Source organism: Mauremys reevesii, linkage group 8, assembly GCF_016161935.1.
Source record: "Mauremys reevesii isolate NIE-2019 linkage group 8, ASM1616193v1, whole genome shotgun sequence".
NCBI classification, from domain to species: Eukaryota; Metazoa; Chordata; order Testudines; family Geoemydidae; genus Mauremys; species Mauremys reevesii.
Window position 1 is genome coordinate 86,652,106 of NC_052630.1, and position 17,033 is coordinate 86,669,138.

Consider the following 17,033-nt stretch of genomic DNA (forward strand, 5'->3'; position numbering starts at 1 on the left):
GACAGAGATTATGCTGGTGGGTTGGGGGAAGCAGCTGGAAGAGCTGGCAGAATTTCCATTGGTGCCCCAGACTGAGGGAGTGTTGTTACTGCAGTTTGTAACACAGGTGTGTAACCTGGTGTGTTAAATCCTGGGCTGCTCCTGGATGCCCAAGCAGGGCCAATGGCCAGTAGCTCCTCCCCCCACATCTATGCCTGGCAAGAAGAATGTGACCTTTTCTCCCCGATGCAGGGACCTTGCCACAACTATCCCCCTTTTTTCATATTGAGATTGATTGCTGCAATGTCCTCTACATGAGGCCGAACCTTGAGATCACTTGGAAACTGATGCTAATGCAGAATGCTGCAGCCTGCTTATTACATGGAGTTTCATGCAGCAAGCGTGTTACACCGATGCTCTGGAGACCAAAACATGTCTGGGTGGAATGCAAAGGGTTGGTATTAACCTTGGAAGCTAGTCATCTAATGTAGAGACCTGGCAAATCCCCCAGGCACTGGTGCCATAGCTGAGACCAGTGAGGGTACTAGAGCTGGAGAGCCATTGCTGTAACTGGGAGAGAGTTGGCAGCAGGCTGTTCTCTGTGAGGGGCTCAGCCCTTTGGTCCACCGGAGGCTAGATCAGTTAATCATCCAAGTACACTGCAAAGTCCATCTTTCCTCCAGGTTTCTGGGGATGGGAGAGGGCTGAGGGGTTTGGATCTATTTTAATACCCTCAGTACATTTGCTTGTGAATATTCATGTACCTGTCAAGCTGGGATGAGCAGTCTTTTATCTCACAGTATTAATTTATTGAAGCGGTGCCTATAAAGGATTTCAGAAATCTAAATAAATAAAATATGAAGCATTTCCTTAAAATCAGAAGTGAAAAAAAACGATTGTCCCATCTGTAACAGCCTTTGTTAGTATTAAGATATTGATTGAGACCCAGCCCATGCCTACAGCCTGTAGATAATGCCTCTATTCCTTTTTTACAGCTGCTCCTGTAACCACAAAAGCATTAATTGTCACTGATGGAAATATCACTTCAGTAGAAAGCTTCAACTTGTCCCTCCTGTTCAACGTAACTCTACTAAGGCTGAGCAGCAACAGAATTACAGACATTAAAGAAAATGCATTTAATGGCCTTCGAGATCTGAGGACTCTACTGCTAGACCAAAACCAAATATCGAGCTCTTCTATCAGTGATAATACCTTCAGTGAGCTTCAAAAGCTGCAAGTCCTGGTGCTAAGCAACAATGCTTTGAGGAACATCTATGGGACCTGGTTCAAAAATATGAAGGGCCTTATGAGACTGCAGCTAAATGGGAATCACATCACTAATCTTACGGACAGCAGCTTTGGAACCGCATGTCTTCATAGGCTTAGGAGTCTGGATTTATCTAACAATTTCATTAGTTACATTGAGAAAAATGCCTTCCAACACCTACCTCAGCTGAAAGAAATGGACCTTTCCCGAAACAGGCTGGCGCTCATTCCAGATACGTTTTCTCACCTCCCTCAGCTAATTCTTCTTAGCTTAGATCAAAATCAATGGAATTGCACATGCAAACTGTGTGATCTAGCTTTCTTCTTAAGGAGCTATGTGAATTCTTCAACCAGGTTGCTCAAAAACGCCAATGATATAAACTGCAGAGCTTCCAAAAACCCTGCAGTTCACAATGTGCTTGAACTAACTGAGGCCAACTGTAACTCAGATCCTAAGAACTTTACTGCTGTTCTAAAAAACAAAAAGATGAATTCCTATTGGCGGGATGTTACTCTGGTAGCTGTGTTTTGCTTTGTAGGTAATGTATACTCTGGCCCTCTTTTTTTGTGCACATTAACTTAATATAAAAAAATACAGGCCAAAATCTTCAAACTTGGGTGCCTAATGTTAAAGGCCTACATTTATAGGTAGGCTCTTAAATACGCGGTCTGATTTTCTGGAGTGCTGAATACACTCTGATCCTATTTGTCAACTGTGGGTTTAGTTACCCAACTTTGGGCACCTAATTTTGAAAATTATGTCAACAGTGTTTATTAATTGGCCAGACTTTTACAAACCTTCATGTTATAAGAACATAAGAATGGCTGCATGGGATCAGACCAATAGTCCATCTAACTCAGGATCCTCTCTCTGACAGCGACCAGTGCCAAATGCTTCTGGCAGCTGGAGGTTTAAGGACACCCACAGCATGGGGTTGCATCCCTGACCATCTTGCTGGATCTATCCTCCATGAACTTATCTAATTTTTTTGAACCCGGTTATACTTCTGGCCATCACAACATCCTATGGCAATGAGTTGATTGTGCATTGTGTGAAGCAGCACTTCCTTTTGTTTGTTTTAAACCTGCTGCCTATTAATTTCATTGGGTGACCCTTAGCTCTTGTGTTTGTGAAGGGGAGATAACATTTCTCTATTCACTTTCTCCATACATTCATGATTTTATAGACCTCTTTCATATCCCCTCTTAGCCATCTCTTTTCTAAACTGAACAGTCCCAGTCTTTTTAATTGTTCCATGTATGGAAGCTGTTCCAAACGCATGATCATTTTTGTTGCCCTTCTCTTCAACTTTTCCAATTCTAATATATCTTTTCTGAGATGGGACAACAAGAGCTGAATGCAGTATTCAAGGTGTGGAGGTATCATGATTTATATTGCCACCTTATGATATTTTCTCTTTTATTATCTATCCCTTTCCTAACATTCTGTTGGCTTTTTTGACTGCTGCTACACACTATGCAAATGTTTCCAGAGAACTATCCATGACTCCAAGATCTCTTTTTTGAGCAGTAACAGCTAATTTAGTTGCCATCATTTCATATGCATATTTGGGATTATTTTTCCAATGTGAATTACTTTGCACTTATTAACATTGAATTTCATTTGTATATTCAGTAGAACTTTGGATGAACATTTTATCACTTAGCCTAATATTCGGTATTGATTCAAACTGGGACATGGCAGGCAACATTAGTAGCAACCACTGTCACAAATCATTTGATTGGAATGGGTTGGTTACAGTGTTTTTCTCCTCTCCGTCAAATTCCATCAAATACATAAAGAGTGTTGCCATCCTCCCTACGGAATGAAGGAACAATTGTGCCTGGTATGTTGCACAGATTCCTGTGCAGCTGGCAACTGCTGTCCTTGTACATACATATGTACAGTTTTACCTTATAATCTAAAGTCTAGCCTGCAGACATACCATTGCCTGAAGTCATACCACCTCAGGCTGTGATCTCGTTTGATTTCACAAGCTAAGAAAGGTTAGACCTAGTCAGTGCTTGGATAGAAGACTGCCAAGGAAAACAAACAAAACCAATCACAAGGGGTTTGCGGGCAATGGTAGGTGATATTTCTCCCGCTGAGTACAGAGAGAACCAATGCCCTGGAATATTGCTTGGGGCACCATGCAGCTGGAGATGCCATCAGGCCTTACATTCATCTGCTCAGGTTCCTTGAAAAAGCCCTCAACTGCTTACCTATCACTTGGATTAACCATTTGCTGCCTCATTGATGTGTTACCCATGACCATATGCCAGCCTCTGAATGGCCGTTTGGACCCATGAGACATGTGCCACAAATTCAGGAACTTGATCTTAGTTTTTGGAAAGCCACCATATTAAAAATTAGCATTTGTTTGTAATGTGCCCCGGTCTGCAGAGGTGCTGCTTTCCCTCTGCCTCAGAGCGGCAAAACCTCAGTAAAGGCTGTACTGAGCTACACACAAACACTCAGCCCTATCTTGGCAGGGCGGTGGGGGGGATCAACAGAGTGGAGTAATCCTTTCTCTCTGACCACAGACACAACCCCAACCTAATGGTGTAGCATCTGCAATGCTAGCACCCCTCCATTCACAGCCTGGAGGAAATGTCCCAGAGTGTCTGCACAGTAGTGAATCCTACGACCTGGCCCCTCGACCAACCATCACCTATGCCCTGCTACAGACTGAGGCCCTAGGGAGCGACCAACCCACCCCCATATGCAGCTCCCCCACATCTCACATATTAATACAAGACGACATATTTAGCTAAGGCTGTAAAAAACTCATATGACTTTATACTGTCCTGTTGGAGATAGTGATGATGCAATTAAACAGCACGGTAATGCATTCGCAGAAGCAGGCAGAGTTAAGGTTGTGGCTTAATTTTGGCATTTCCTGATTTTGGGTGCTTAAAGATACCACCTTAATACTTTCTGAATGTCGGTTTTCAGTACAGAATTTTATATATGACTTATCCTTTCTTGTCTATGTGTCGCGTTTGTTGTAGAGTTGCTCATTCTAGGCGGTTGGGTTTTTTGAGCTGTTTTTAACTTCATTTTGAAGAGTTTATATAAAGCTTCCTTCATTTGGGAGTCAGTGGGTGGCATTTCAAAATGGTAAAATGACCTTTCTAGAAAGAGGCAAGGGAATTTGAGCCTATCAGACTTGACAGCACCCTTTAATTCAGTAATTGTACCACAGAAGGAATGGAGTCTCAGCGTCTCACTTCTGCTAAAGAACTCTCAGACATATCCCCAGCCATTACAATGTATTTGCTTCTTGAATAATTGCTATAGAAAAAGTTGCATGAGCTATCTCTATGGAAAGATGGAATAATACAGATAAAATATTCACTGCTTAATTGGATATTTTTTCTATATTTTAAAAACCCTGTAAGGCAGGAAAGCTACCGTCCCAGTTATAATTAATTACATTCCTACATGTATGTTTAACATTGGATGATTTATACCTTTATGTACGTGATTGTGTCTTTGACGAACCTTGTATCTGTCGCAGGAGCTGTTGGTCTCACTTGCCTAGTTTTAGCCCTCCTTAACTGGAAACTTCAACAAGGCAAAGCAAATGAACACACATCAGAAAACTGCTGTTGCAGAACTCTAGATGAATCCCAGTGTGGTCATGAGCCAAGAAATTACCTCACTGAGGGAGCCTGTAACTGCCACTTAACTCAGGAAAATGAAATAAAGGTCACGTCCATTGTGGGGTCTGGCAGGGAAATGCCACTTTTACAGGAAAACAGGCATCGAGCAACAGTAAAGGCAGACGCTCTGTCCGTAGGGCTAGACACACGACTCAGAAGCATTCAGAGAGAGAATGAATATAAAAAGAGTGGCTCATTTTTATGCCTTAAATGCAGAATGGTAGAATCATGTCCTCAAGAGCCTTATGAGACTATGTCTATAACAAAGGAAGCAGGGGCCCTAACAAAAGATTTCCACAGGAGCATTACAAAACCAAGCACCTTTGATCAGTGGGAAGATCTACAGACTACAGTGCTGCAGGAACTTTCAAAGACTGATAAAGGTGAGTTTCCTTTTTAAAGACAGTACTGACAGGATCCAACGACAATGAAATATGAGATACAAAAGTAAATGTTCTGGGCCTGATTCTCCACTGCCATGTACCTTGGGCAGCAATTGATACTTGGGCAAAGTGGGTGATTTGGTAACATTTTACACCCACTCGGCATGGGTATAAATGACTGTAACAAATGCAATATAGTGAAGAATCAGGCCCGGACACAAGATGGTGAAAGTTTCCTGTGTCTGAAATTGGTGTAAGCTCCCTAACACTCATCTATCATGTCTCCCTAGTACCCCTTCACATTCCCAAAGCTTTTTCTCAATAACAAGCTTGTCTTTAAGAAGAAACACCCCATCCCCACACACCCAAATGACAATAATGGGAGGATACTGGCATTTGATATTGACATTTGATGGCTCCAACTCTAGAGTGGCTATCCATCTTGTTGTAATGATATCGCAGCTAATACTCCTCATGGAAGGTGAAAAATCAATACAGTGATCTTGCATTGCCCTTTCATGACGACAAGAAAGGCACACTGATTTTGTGGCTGGTGTTGGAAAATACCTGCATCTGCCACAGTCCCTGCCAGTGATGTACATTTTCTTGCATTAACAAGTTTTTAAAAAGGAAACACAACAAACTTCTGATGTTTGGGGAAATCCTAAAATAATGCATTCATGCTATTGACCAGGACTCCATGCACTCTCACAACCAGGGAATCTGGTCCCTAGGTGAATCTCCTTTCTGGAGGAGAGCTTTCTCTCAGTAAATGAAGTCCTTCTAGATCTCTCTCTTCATGGGGGGGCTCAGTCAGTGGAGTTTTGGCCTGCTAAACCCAACCCAGGGTTGTCAGTCAATCCTTGAGGAGGCCACTTAGGGATCTGGGGCAAAAATTGGTCCTGCTAGTGAAGGCAGGGGGCTGGACTCAATGACCTTTCAAGGTCCCTTCCAGTTCTAGGAGATTGGTATATCTCCAATTATTACCTTTACCTATGTCCTTTGCTCCCTCTTCTCTGCTTCCGTACTGTTCCCTAGGTATGGATTTCCCTCCTTAGCCTACCGAGGCAACACTCATCTTGCAAATTCATACGGTAACATTCACTGCTTTCAGGAAGCCTCACGAACACTCAAGCACAATAAAATCCTGCCAATCTGCCACTACATTAAACATAACTCTAGGCAGGCTATTCCTCTGGTTCTCCCTCTTCATTTTGTGATCTCTCTCTATTTAGGTGAATTACGCAGGACAACATGAAGCACATTAGCTGCTTTGAGAGCTCCTACGACAACAGCTCATATCCAGCAATTTATGGGTTTAGTTCATAACCAGAAATGTTATTGTAATATATTTGTTTCATACGTTATCTGCTTTCCTTTTTTAATGTAGAGATTTATTCCCCAGGGCTTCCAGGTTATTCTTCAGATGCCACGTTTATTAATTTATTTTCTAAAGTTGCTACTTATTTTAAATTAGGATTTTAAAGCTCTTTTATGACAGGAAACAAATCTGGATTTATTCATTTGCTTTCAGAAGTGTCACTAAACTAATTGCTTTTTATGAAATATTCAGGGCTAAAGGCAGAGCTTTGGGAGAGATATGCCAAAAGGTAAAAGTTATGGAGACAGATCATGAGAGGCGCTGAGCAAAATGGAGATTCTCAGCAACTTTCAATAGAGCTGTGTGAATAATGGATTTTCCAGTTAGCAATTCCAAAAAATCCGGAAAAAAACTGGTTTGGGTGGAACCAAAAATGAAATGTATCAGAATTTTCCACAAATCAAAAAGTAAAAAAAAAATCATTTCAGGTAGAAATGTTTTGTTTGACCCAAAACAAAAGGTTTCATTTCAATTTTGACCATTTTAAAGGTTTTGGATTTTTAAAAACATTTTAAAGGAAAAGTTGTTTCAAACCAAAAGATTAATGTTTCATGTCAAAATGTGTTGCAATGCAGTGTTTGGTGGTGGGTTTCGTTTTTCGTTTTTTTGACACACACAATTTTGCAAAACCAACACAAATTGGAAAAAAGTGTCAGTGTTGCCAAATCTGCATTTTTCACCAAAAAAAGTTTTGCTGAAAAAAATTTCACCTAGAAGTACCCTCAAGGCTTGATGAGAAGGAAATTTAGCATTAGATTCCAAGGCCTTTATTCACATTAGTGAGCAAGTTTCACAAATAGTCCCAGTGACTTTAATTGGGCTACTGCTCCCCTGAGTAACTGCTCATTATTGATTAAAGATTTCACAATCTGGCCCCTGGTTTGCTGGCTGCAGGTAATTCTGATCCTCCCACCCCTCTGTCATCGTCACTGTGGGCTCTTTACTAACCTAAAGGATGATCTACAAGGACACTACTGCTTGCTGTCATTCTATTATCTGAGGGTTCACCCTCTCCACCTCTCTTCTTATACCAGGTGGGGAGGACAAGACAAAACATCAATATTGTGTGAATTGGCTCACTGAAGGGAATGGGGAAATTGTTCCTATGGTACTTCCTGCATGGAGTCTGAGTACATCACCTGCATGATGCAATCAAGTTCTGTCAGTCTAGGCATTAGAGGTAACATTTTCAAAAGCACTTAAGTGACTTAAAAGCCTAAGTCTCATTTTCAAAAGTAACTGTTCCGTTGACTTTCAATGAGACATAAGCTTCTAAATCTTTTTTGAAAATGGGTCTTAAGCACTTCTGAAAATTTTGCCATAAAGATTCTTTCATTTCCTTCCAAACTCAAATTCCCATATGACAAAGCATCTCGCTGTCCCAAGACACTAGGTTGGTAAGAGCAGGGAAATGTCATTGAAGAAAAAACAAATACAATTATACAAAGGAAAACTGAATATGAAGATAAACTGGAAGGAAGTGGGGTTCCTACCCATTCTTTTGGTTGGCCTTTATTATTTCACTTAAATAACAACAACAAAACAAAGACTTAATCAAAGCTTTCTCCTGAGCTTGACTATTCCTAGCGTTTCCCCTGCAGATCACCTCTCTAGTGCCCTGTGTAGACACCTAACTCATTGATATTTTGGGTGGCACTAACAAAATCTACCTGTTGGCATCAGTCAGAAAAATACTGTTGCATCTTTATGCAGTATTCTACGTGCCAGACAGTATGGCATATCAGCAGAAGAGCCTTGTATTGCTATACCCAGTCTCTGAATATACCGCCTGTTACCCTGCTTTAACAAAACTATAATCACACACATTATTATATGGATAGATCTGATTAAGATTGAAGTTTTCTAAACTTCTATCGGTTAATTTTAATTCAACTGATTCAAAAGTGACCACAGTGTGTGAGTGTAATTGCCACAGCACTGTAGAGTTAAAATGTTTTACCCAGATTGGACTGAGATGTTAGCTAAATATTGGTGTTATGCCACAAACAGAGAGAGCTTTTTTGGCACTACATACATAGTTCCAAACATGCACTTAATCAGTGTAATAAAACCCTTCCATGTGCTAAATTTTAACATTTATTATTCAGCAGATATAAGGCAGGACACATTTACTAGAAGATGTGCAACTCCTACGCCTGCCTTAGCAAAAGAGAGACTTGAAAAGCATTTAACAAATGAATCGTGGCAGTCTCCACCAGAAGCAGAAGACAAGTGTTTAAAATCTCATAGGCAAAGATATTTTATTACCAGCCCATCAGCAGCACCTAACACATCAGTGGAGTCAAAGGAACATTGTGTGCAAAAGACTTTACAAAGTCATAGATCACAACATGATGATCAATGTGGATTGCTGGAAAGGAGCAAAAATATTTCTTTGCAGCTACACAACTCCCTTATCTGTAAATATGTGAACTGTGATAAATTCCAGGGCTATACAAAAGAAAAGAAAGAAAATCACAGGGAAAATTTAAAGTTGGAGAAAGAGCAAACCAAAGCTAATAGAAGAGTAGGAGAGGATTGCTTTATGAGTGATGAAGAGGTGCCGTTATCGCCAGAAGTCAAGAAAAGATATATACCAAAGAGTGTTAGCTTTTATGTACCTGACTTGGCAACAGTAAACAGGTTGGATGTGACGATGATGGACTCAAGTGAAGTAGGATCTCATAAGAAGAATGTTCAAAGAAACCAAGGTATCACCTTGGAAAGCAGAGAGCACAGCAATTCAGAAACAAGAAGTGAAGAAGGTAAATTGTCTTCTGCTAAGGGAGATATTGGAAGGAAAACCTGGTTGAGGAAAGATGAAGCCAACTGGAAGAGTAAAATGAAAACTAAAGGACAAGACTTTTTAACTGTAAAATTAAATTTACATCCCTTCAGAAAAGTGAGAATCCACCCAGAGAAATCACCATGCAGTGAAAAAACACAACGAAAATCCAACCATCAACACAAAGAACCACCAATTGAATCCAGGAAGAAACTGTCACAGGCTTCCAACAAAGAGTTGACAAGAAAAGAAAGAAAATCAAACCAAGGGTCTTCTGCAGTTCCCCAAAATCATCCAGGTACCAGAGAACAGAAGGAGATTTATTCCAAAAAAGTTGTTTCTCAATTCTCTGACAAGCAGACCTTGGCTAAGAGCAAAAATGCCAAAAGTGAAGCTATTATAACAAGTACTGATGCAGCAGAATTGTCTGAAGAAAAGTGCAATAATCCAATAGTGAGTGTCCCTCAGCCGTTCAAGAATATTTCTGATGTAAGAAATTCTAAAGATCTCACATCTGTGCTTGCAGAAGCTGTAATGTACAGCAGTAACTTACCTCCACTCTCAAAGGAGACTGCGAGAAGTATTACTCCAACTGTATGTCATGCAACTCAGAATTTAGCAAGTACTTCACAAAATGGGGCAAATGATATTTCCATATCCCTGTATCCTAGAGAAGTAAATGAAGAAGACACAGGGGCTACAGAGTCATATGGGTACCAAAATTCACAGATGACTACAAGAAAGGAAAAGGATTGGGATTCTTCTTCAGCTCTTATTATCCAAACACAAATCATAGGCAACTTGCAGACAAAAAATCCCAACAGTGAATGTGATTTGGAACTAAAGTCAGTTATGGAGGATACAGTGAAAAATGTCAATCAAGGTCAGATGGACAACCGAGTATTAAAAAGCCAAAGTGAAAACTTAAACAGGATAGAAAGATTGGAGAGCTGTGAAAAGGCTAAAGAACATGAATCATTAGAAGGAAATCTACTTGCTGTGGACTCTTATACTTTCACTGTTATACCACAGATTCCACCAGATATCAACCCAATTTCAACAGAAACATATTTTGTTCCCAAACAAAGTAGCACAGAGCCTCCAAATCACATCAGTAGTTTGCTTCTGTATACTGAAGCCAGTGAGCATTTAACTTGTAGTAGCAAAGATGGAACTGACAATACTGATAACCCGCATGGAACAGTTAACACTGAAGACGATGGGGTAAAAATAGAACAGAGAGAAAATAAACAGCCACCTAATGACAGTGAGTCATTGGCTGAAGTGCTAATCCCAGACACACAAATGAACTCGGATGGTCTAGCCGAAGACGTACCACAAACTCAGAATGATGTGGAGAGTGAAAAATGTAAATTATTTTCTACAAGCACTGTCAAAGTATCTATTATGTCTAATACATCCAGTATCCCCAGTTCTCCCAAAACTAGAAATATATCACCATGTAGCGACATCAATTTTCAAATAAACAATAATAGGCACACGAAGAATGTGCAGAATTTGCAACACATTCAAAACAATCAACCTGATGAAGATAACAATATACATGAAGAAGGTGAAATGCCACTGGGAGAGCATAAAGAGCCTTCGGTGTTACCAGAGTTAAAAGACATTAGTTTTGAGGCAGAAAATGAGGTGCCTTTAATTCCTAGCAGAATAAATGATGCTGAAAACTCTGCTCCAAAAGCTACACTGTACCCACCATCTGCTGAATATGCTAATACATCACCTTTAGAGTCAGAACAAAGTGAGGAAAATAACTCAAATAACAACCACATTCCTCTTTTGCTTTCTTCAAAACTACAGACAAACCACCCCAGCCTTTCTGAAAATTCAAAATTCATTATTGTGGCAGAAAATTTCAACAAGTCAATGAACATAACACAATATTTGATTGAATGTGATGAAAAAATGCAAGACCAACCAACTAGAGACATTTTACTTGATTAACTGAATACCATTTCTGGGGAAAGGAGAAGTCAGAAGAGAGAGACGCATGTCTGGTATTGTCAGAGCAGCCAAACAGTAGAATTCAGGACAAGAGACTCAGAAAAACAAACAAGAGAAAGATAAAACAGGGAGCAGAGCAGCAATTGATATTTATGATTTGGAATATATAGTGTGTATTTCAGGCAATGTACAAAATTACCTTTACAGCTACTATAAACACTAGTGCTTCCTACTACGTACAGGTTACATTATTTAAAATATTTCTGTGATCCATTTGTTGAAGATTATGTAAAACCTTCTTTTTATCTGTAACTGTTACGTTCTATTTTAAATTCACCTAGATCTCTAAGATTTCTGGTCTCCTGGAGCTGTAAAACCTTTTATACCCATTAAATTATTTTTTGGGGAAAGGAACGAAATGAAATTTGGCCCAGTCTTTGGGGCAACAGTCTGTATAAAGCCTGGTAAATTATGTTTAACCACTAGGTGGAGATCTCTGATTCAATCTTCTCAGACTCTCAGAACGATTAGCTAGACTAGCTACACGAACACAATGGTTTCTATACAGAAAGGGGGTTAAGCAGCTCCAAGAGACTTGCATCTCCTCATTGTTATAAACTCAAGGTTTTGAAAAATAAATATCTCATTAACATATCAGCTTCCTAGGACTGATCTCTTGGGCTAGGCAACACATTATCATTTGGTTTTAGCAATCCTTCTTACGAGAGAAGAATGGGCCTTGGAGAGCAGGAAACAAAATAAAAAAGAAAATGTATATTTATGACAATGACATTTCATGGAATGTACAGAAAGAAAAGATCCTACTTAAGAGAAGTATCAAGTTAAGAAAAGTAGAAAGCACCCAGAAGCATAGAACACTAGGGGCCAAGTCCATAAATCCCTTGCATAAAAATCTGTCCCAAATAATTGGGATACTGTTTCCCATTTCCTTCAGACACAAGAGTTATGAAAACTCATAACTCATGATTGCTGGCCATTTACCCTGTTTCAACCAACTCGCAGTGCGTCCCATACTATTGTGCACATTAGGGGCTCTTTAAAGTATTAATTTCCCTAGAAATTAACTGGAAATTTAACATCTAGCTTTCTTCCTCTTGTTCTGACTTCTACATGTCTCATTTTTTTAGAACTGTACTAATACAGAGGCAGGGAAGTTTGGACAGTAGCATCACCTGTGGAGTTACCTGAATCCTCTTTGAATATATGGATTTCATTTTGTCCAGAGAAGAGAAACCCAACAATTTAAAAGAGGATTTAGAAATGAGCCGTCAGAACAGGTTACAACCTCCCACTTCTTCGGTATAAGTTATAACACTGGCCTAATATTGGAAACACCAAAAGGTTTTTGTTGCATGCCTAAATAATTATTTTCTTCTCCACATAATCCATCTACTCTTTTCCTTTTCCCTCCTTTATTTGCAGGCTCTTGTAGATCCACTTCTCCTCTCTCTGCAGACCTCTTTTCTGCCACACCTTTCTCTTGCATTTCAATCAGTCTCTTTTCCTTTCTATTTTTTTCAGCCCTTTGGTTTCTTTTTTTCCCTTTCCTGCTCCTAGTCTTCCTTTTGTGTCTGGCTGCAAGATTAAATAAAATACTCCTCCTCCCACCCAAGAGAAAGCCAAAGCATATGATTAATTTGGCACTGAAAAACAAAACAAAGCACAACACCCCCCCAACCATAAAGTAAGCACAATGAGCAAAAGGAAAGGTGCGTTTAGCATCCCCCACAAGTAGTCAGTGTGTAGCAGACGTATGGTATATCTACCCAGATTGCCTTCACATCATTACCGTCAATCTCTTTTATATGTGAAGTTCAAATATTAAACAAATTAAGGGCTCGATTGAGACTTTAGGCAAGGGTGGTGCATAAGCAACATTACCCTAGTATTAGCCCTAGAAGGCTTTGTGACTCAGAGACACGCTGTTGAGTCTCAAATCCTTCCTTACTACCACCTTGTTGTTGTTTTTTTTTTTAAGTCAAAACATTTTTATTTTTTGCTTGGTATGTAAAACTGATTCCCTCCTGGGCAGAGGTCTAGCAGTTTGCTGATGGCTTATGTCAGCAGTAAATACAAAACCTGTTAAACAGGCTCAGCTGTGTTTGCCAGTCCATGGAGGAGGGACTTCTAGAGCCAAGGTCATGCCCACTCCTCCCCCCTCCCAGCCCACTCTCCAACCACCTGCGATGGACGGTGGAGTAAAGAGTGCCCTCTTATTCATATGTGCCCACACTGCTGGCTCAGGCAGCCCATGCAGAGGTATAACGGGAGTCCTGACTCCCTCATATGCACACACAGGCTAAGTCACAATTTAGCCCCAAATGAGAAGTTGTAAGAGCAAAATCCTGTCTATGGGCTATGCATAAGCCAAGCTCAGAGAGGGGATCGAGAGAGCAAAGTGTTCTTCCTTCTTTCTGTCTTCTCTAAAACCACTGAGAGGCTGCTTTACAAGCTGTCTGCCTGTCTGCAAGTGTTCCGTGAATGGTGTTTCAGAAAGGCATTCTAGGTTACGAGTCAGGGGTGTAGTTCCTGAGGAGGAAGGATGGTCCAGTGATTAGGGGCACAAGCCTAGAACTTGGGAGATCTGGATTCAAATCCCTGCTCTGTCACAGACCTCCTGTGTGACCTTGGGCAAGTCGCTTGGCCTCTCTGGGCCTCAGTTCTCCATCTATAAAATGGGGATAATTGCACTTCCCTCCCTAACAGGAACTCTGGGAGGATTAATATAATGAGGTGCTCAGATACTAGGCACATCTAAATACCTTAGATAGATATCTAGCAGATAGTGTGTGGCACTTACATACCTGGTCAAATCCTGAGACCCACTTCTTTCAATCTGCTCTGCAGTGGTGATCCTCGTAGAGCCCTACTGAAGACAGTAAGGCTCGGTGTCTGCCAGTACAGAATAGCTTGCAGGAATGGGGAGCTAGAGTCCCACAGCCTGGCCTTGAAGATTTAAAGCCATTTACTGATATAGATACCCAGCTTGTATTTAGAAATCAAAACAGAAGATGTTAATTATGATACTAGTTAGGTTTCTTTGTGAAGGGAGTAAGGACCAGCAGTCCCAGCCTGCACTGTTTCATGACACTGGGGTCTTGTCTACATATACCGTGCTGCAACTGTGCTGCTGTAGGGCTTAGTGAAGACGCGCCTACGCTGACGGGATAACTTCTCCCATCAGTGTAGGTACTCTACCTCCCTGAGAGGCGGTAGCTATGTCGATGGAAGAAGCCTTCTATTCAATGTAGTTCTGTCTACACCAGGGGCTAGGGTCGTTCAGCACACCCCAAGCGATGTCAGTAAAACTACATAAGCTTCAAGCCTGAATCAGTATTCCCTGCAGAGGTTTATGCTGGGATAGAGATTTGTCCACAGGAATTCATTTGTAAGAGACTCCTCAAAACAAGTGTGAGCCTTTTTGTCACAGTGCTTTTTATATTGTCAGGTCAATAACTAGGAGCCTTCTAAACCCAGAAAAATGGAAGGTGGCAAATTTAAAAATACCCACTTGCTCACCTTCTCTCCAAGGCTCTCGGCAAAATAGCCATTTACACATGACAAACATTGGTAATCACCACCTCATAGGTCAAAGAAGGGGAGCACTTACCTCAGGACATGCGTTCCAGCCTCTCATTAACAGTGATGATATGGGCTTGGGAATTGAATACCCTATTGGAGGCCGGATGTGATGATAGGCCATATCTGCTGCTGCTGCAGCTACAAATAAAACAGTATAATAATGCTTAATTACAATTCAGATATAAAAAAAATCATATGCCAACACATTTTACTTTAGTATTTGAATGAAAAACAGATATGAACAGATGGAAATGCTTATTAAACTTGCAAATGGAGTGGGACAAAGAAGCTTTCAAAACCATCAAAGCTAGACTAGACTAGATGACCTCCTGAGGTCTCTTCCAACCCTAATATTCTATGATTCTACGATTCTATGAAAGCACTATTTTTAATGCACTAGATTAAATCAGCCAACTGCCCTCCATTGATGTTGACACATTTCTGCCGATGTTTAGCCTGGCTGAAAATGATCTGATTCAGGTGTACCCTTAAACAATAACCTTTGAAAAAAAACATCAACTGACCCTCACCTCATATGTGACATAATAATAAAGAGAGAATGACTGAGCAGCTTTCAATAACATGCATTAGATGCATTTGACTTACAGATAAATTGGTGCCAGATTCTGACTTCCTAAAATAATCTCTAGTTAGCTCTGGTATGGCTGAAGACTAAAAGTAATTCCAAGCATTCATTTAACAAAAACAAAACAAAACAAAACAAAAAAAACTGGAGTGCCTTTTTATATGTGCTAGTTGCGACTGACTAAGAAAAAATTGCCAGAATGTTTCCCTAATTGTGTTTATATATACAGTGATTTAAAAAACATAATTAATCCCACTGTATTCTTTTAAAACAGCTTAGCTGTGGAAAGTCAAAGCAAATGTATGCCAGCCTCATAGCAGGAGCTAAGTAAAATTCTTTGTTAAACTGACACGATTAAGTGATACATCACCGGAGTATATAGCATTTGAGGGGGACCAGGAGATTGCAATCTTGAGATTGTAACAAGAATGGTTTAATTTTTTTTAACCATATCCCATTCTCATTACAGTCTTTGTCACAAGAATAGATTAATTTGTGCCATTGTCTGTTCTCATTGGAATCTTTGTCAATGTAATGAAGTTTCAGAATGTTAATATCAGATACATTCTGTGAAATGTTGCAGTACGCAGTAGGGATGGGGAAACACATTTTGCCTAATTTTGATCCCATTCTAATGTGGGTTTGAAAGTGTGATTCAAACATTACCGGGTTCATGTTCTGCTTAGTAGAGACAGTGAATAGGAGCAGATGGGGGAAAAAAGATGTTAATGAAAAATAAATATAACCTACTATCTTTCTATCTACACTCTCCTTCTCTTTTCCCATAATACACTACAGGAAGACTGTGCTATGTATTAGGGCTAGAAGAACACCCAAAAATGTTGGTTGACACAAGTAGACTACACATGGTATGATATATACATACACAACAGAGTACTGTGATCTCTCTCTCCCTCTATGTGTGTGTATCATACACACACACACACACACACAGGATAGTATGTGTGTGCGTGTAAAGAGAACTAGGTGCATGATGCAAAAAAAGCATTGATAAACATCAGTTTTAATAAAAATTGCAAATTTTTGTATCTTATTTGACCCTTTTTATTCATTTCCCATAGACATTAGTAATAGGATTTTTTTTGTTTTCAAAGGTGTTCATAGAAAGAGAAACTGTAATGGAAATTCATAGAAATACTTGCATGAACAGTCATGTAGATACTTTGGAAGAGTCCTATATAATTTTATAACAATGAAAAATAGGTTTCTATATAAGTTATGTGAAATACCATAGATTTAATCAAGAATAGTCTCCTTTCTATATGTTACACAAGCCATTCTATTGACATTATAAACAATGGGAGATACTAAGGTATACATTTTTTTTACTATAAAACTGAGGGAACAGTTGTATTTAAAAATCAGCCTTCTGACTCGGGAACGCGGTTCACCGTA

The 17,033-nt window shown here is 39.9% G+C and overlaps 2 protein-coding genes across 3 annotated transcripts in view; one reads left to right on the top strand and one right to left on the bottom strand.

Moving 5' to 3' along the window:
- LOC120369671 (serine/threonine-protein kinase TNNI3K) overlaps nucleotides 1-17,033 on the bottom strand; it is a 166,536-nt gene that overhangs the window by 26,927 nt on the left and 122,576 nt on the right. For both annotated transcript variants that reach the window (XM_039483218.1, XM_039483219.1), the window contains one exon: nucleotides 15,060-15,169. In XM_039483218.1, coding sequence (XP_039339152.1) covers nucleotides 15,060-15,169 — 110 coding nt within the window. The remainder of the gene's footprint in view (nucleotides 1-15,059; nucleotides 15,170-17,033) is intronic.
- On the top strand, nucleotides 4,709-11,428 carry LRRC53 (leucine rich repeat containing 53). The gene is made up of 2 exons (XM_039483216.1): nucleotides 4,709-5,294; nucleotides 8,784-11,428. The coding sequence occupies exons 1-2, from the start codon at nucleotides 4,709-4,711 to the stop codon at nucleotides 11,426-11,428; spliced, it is 3,231 nt and encodes a 1,076-aa protein (XP_039339150.1).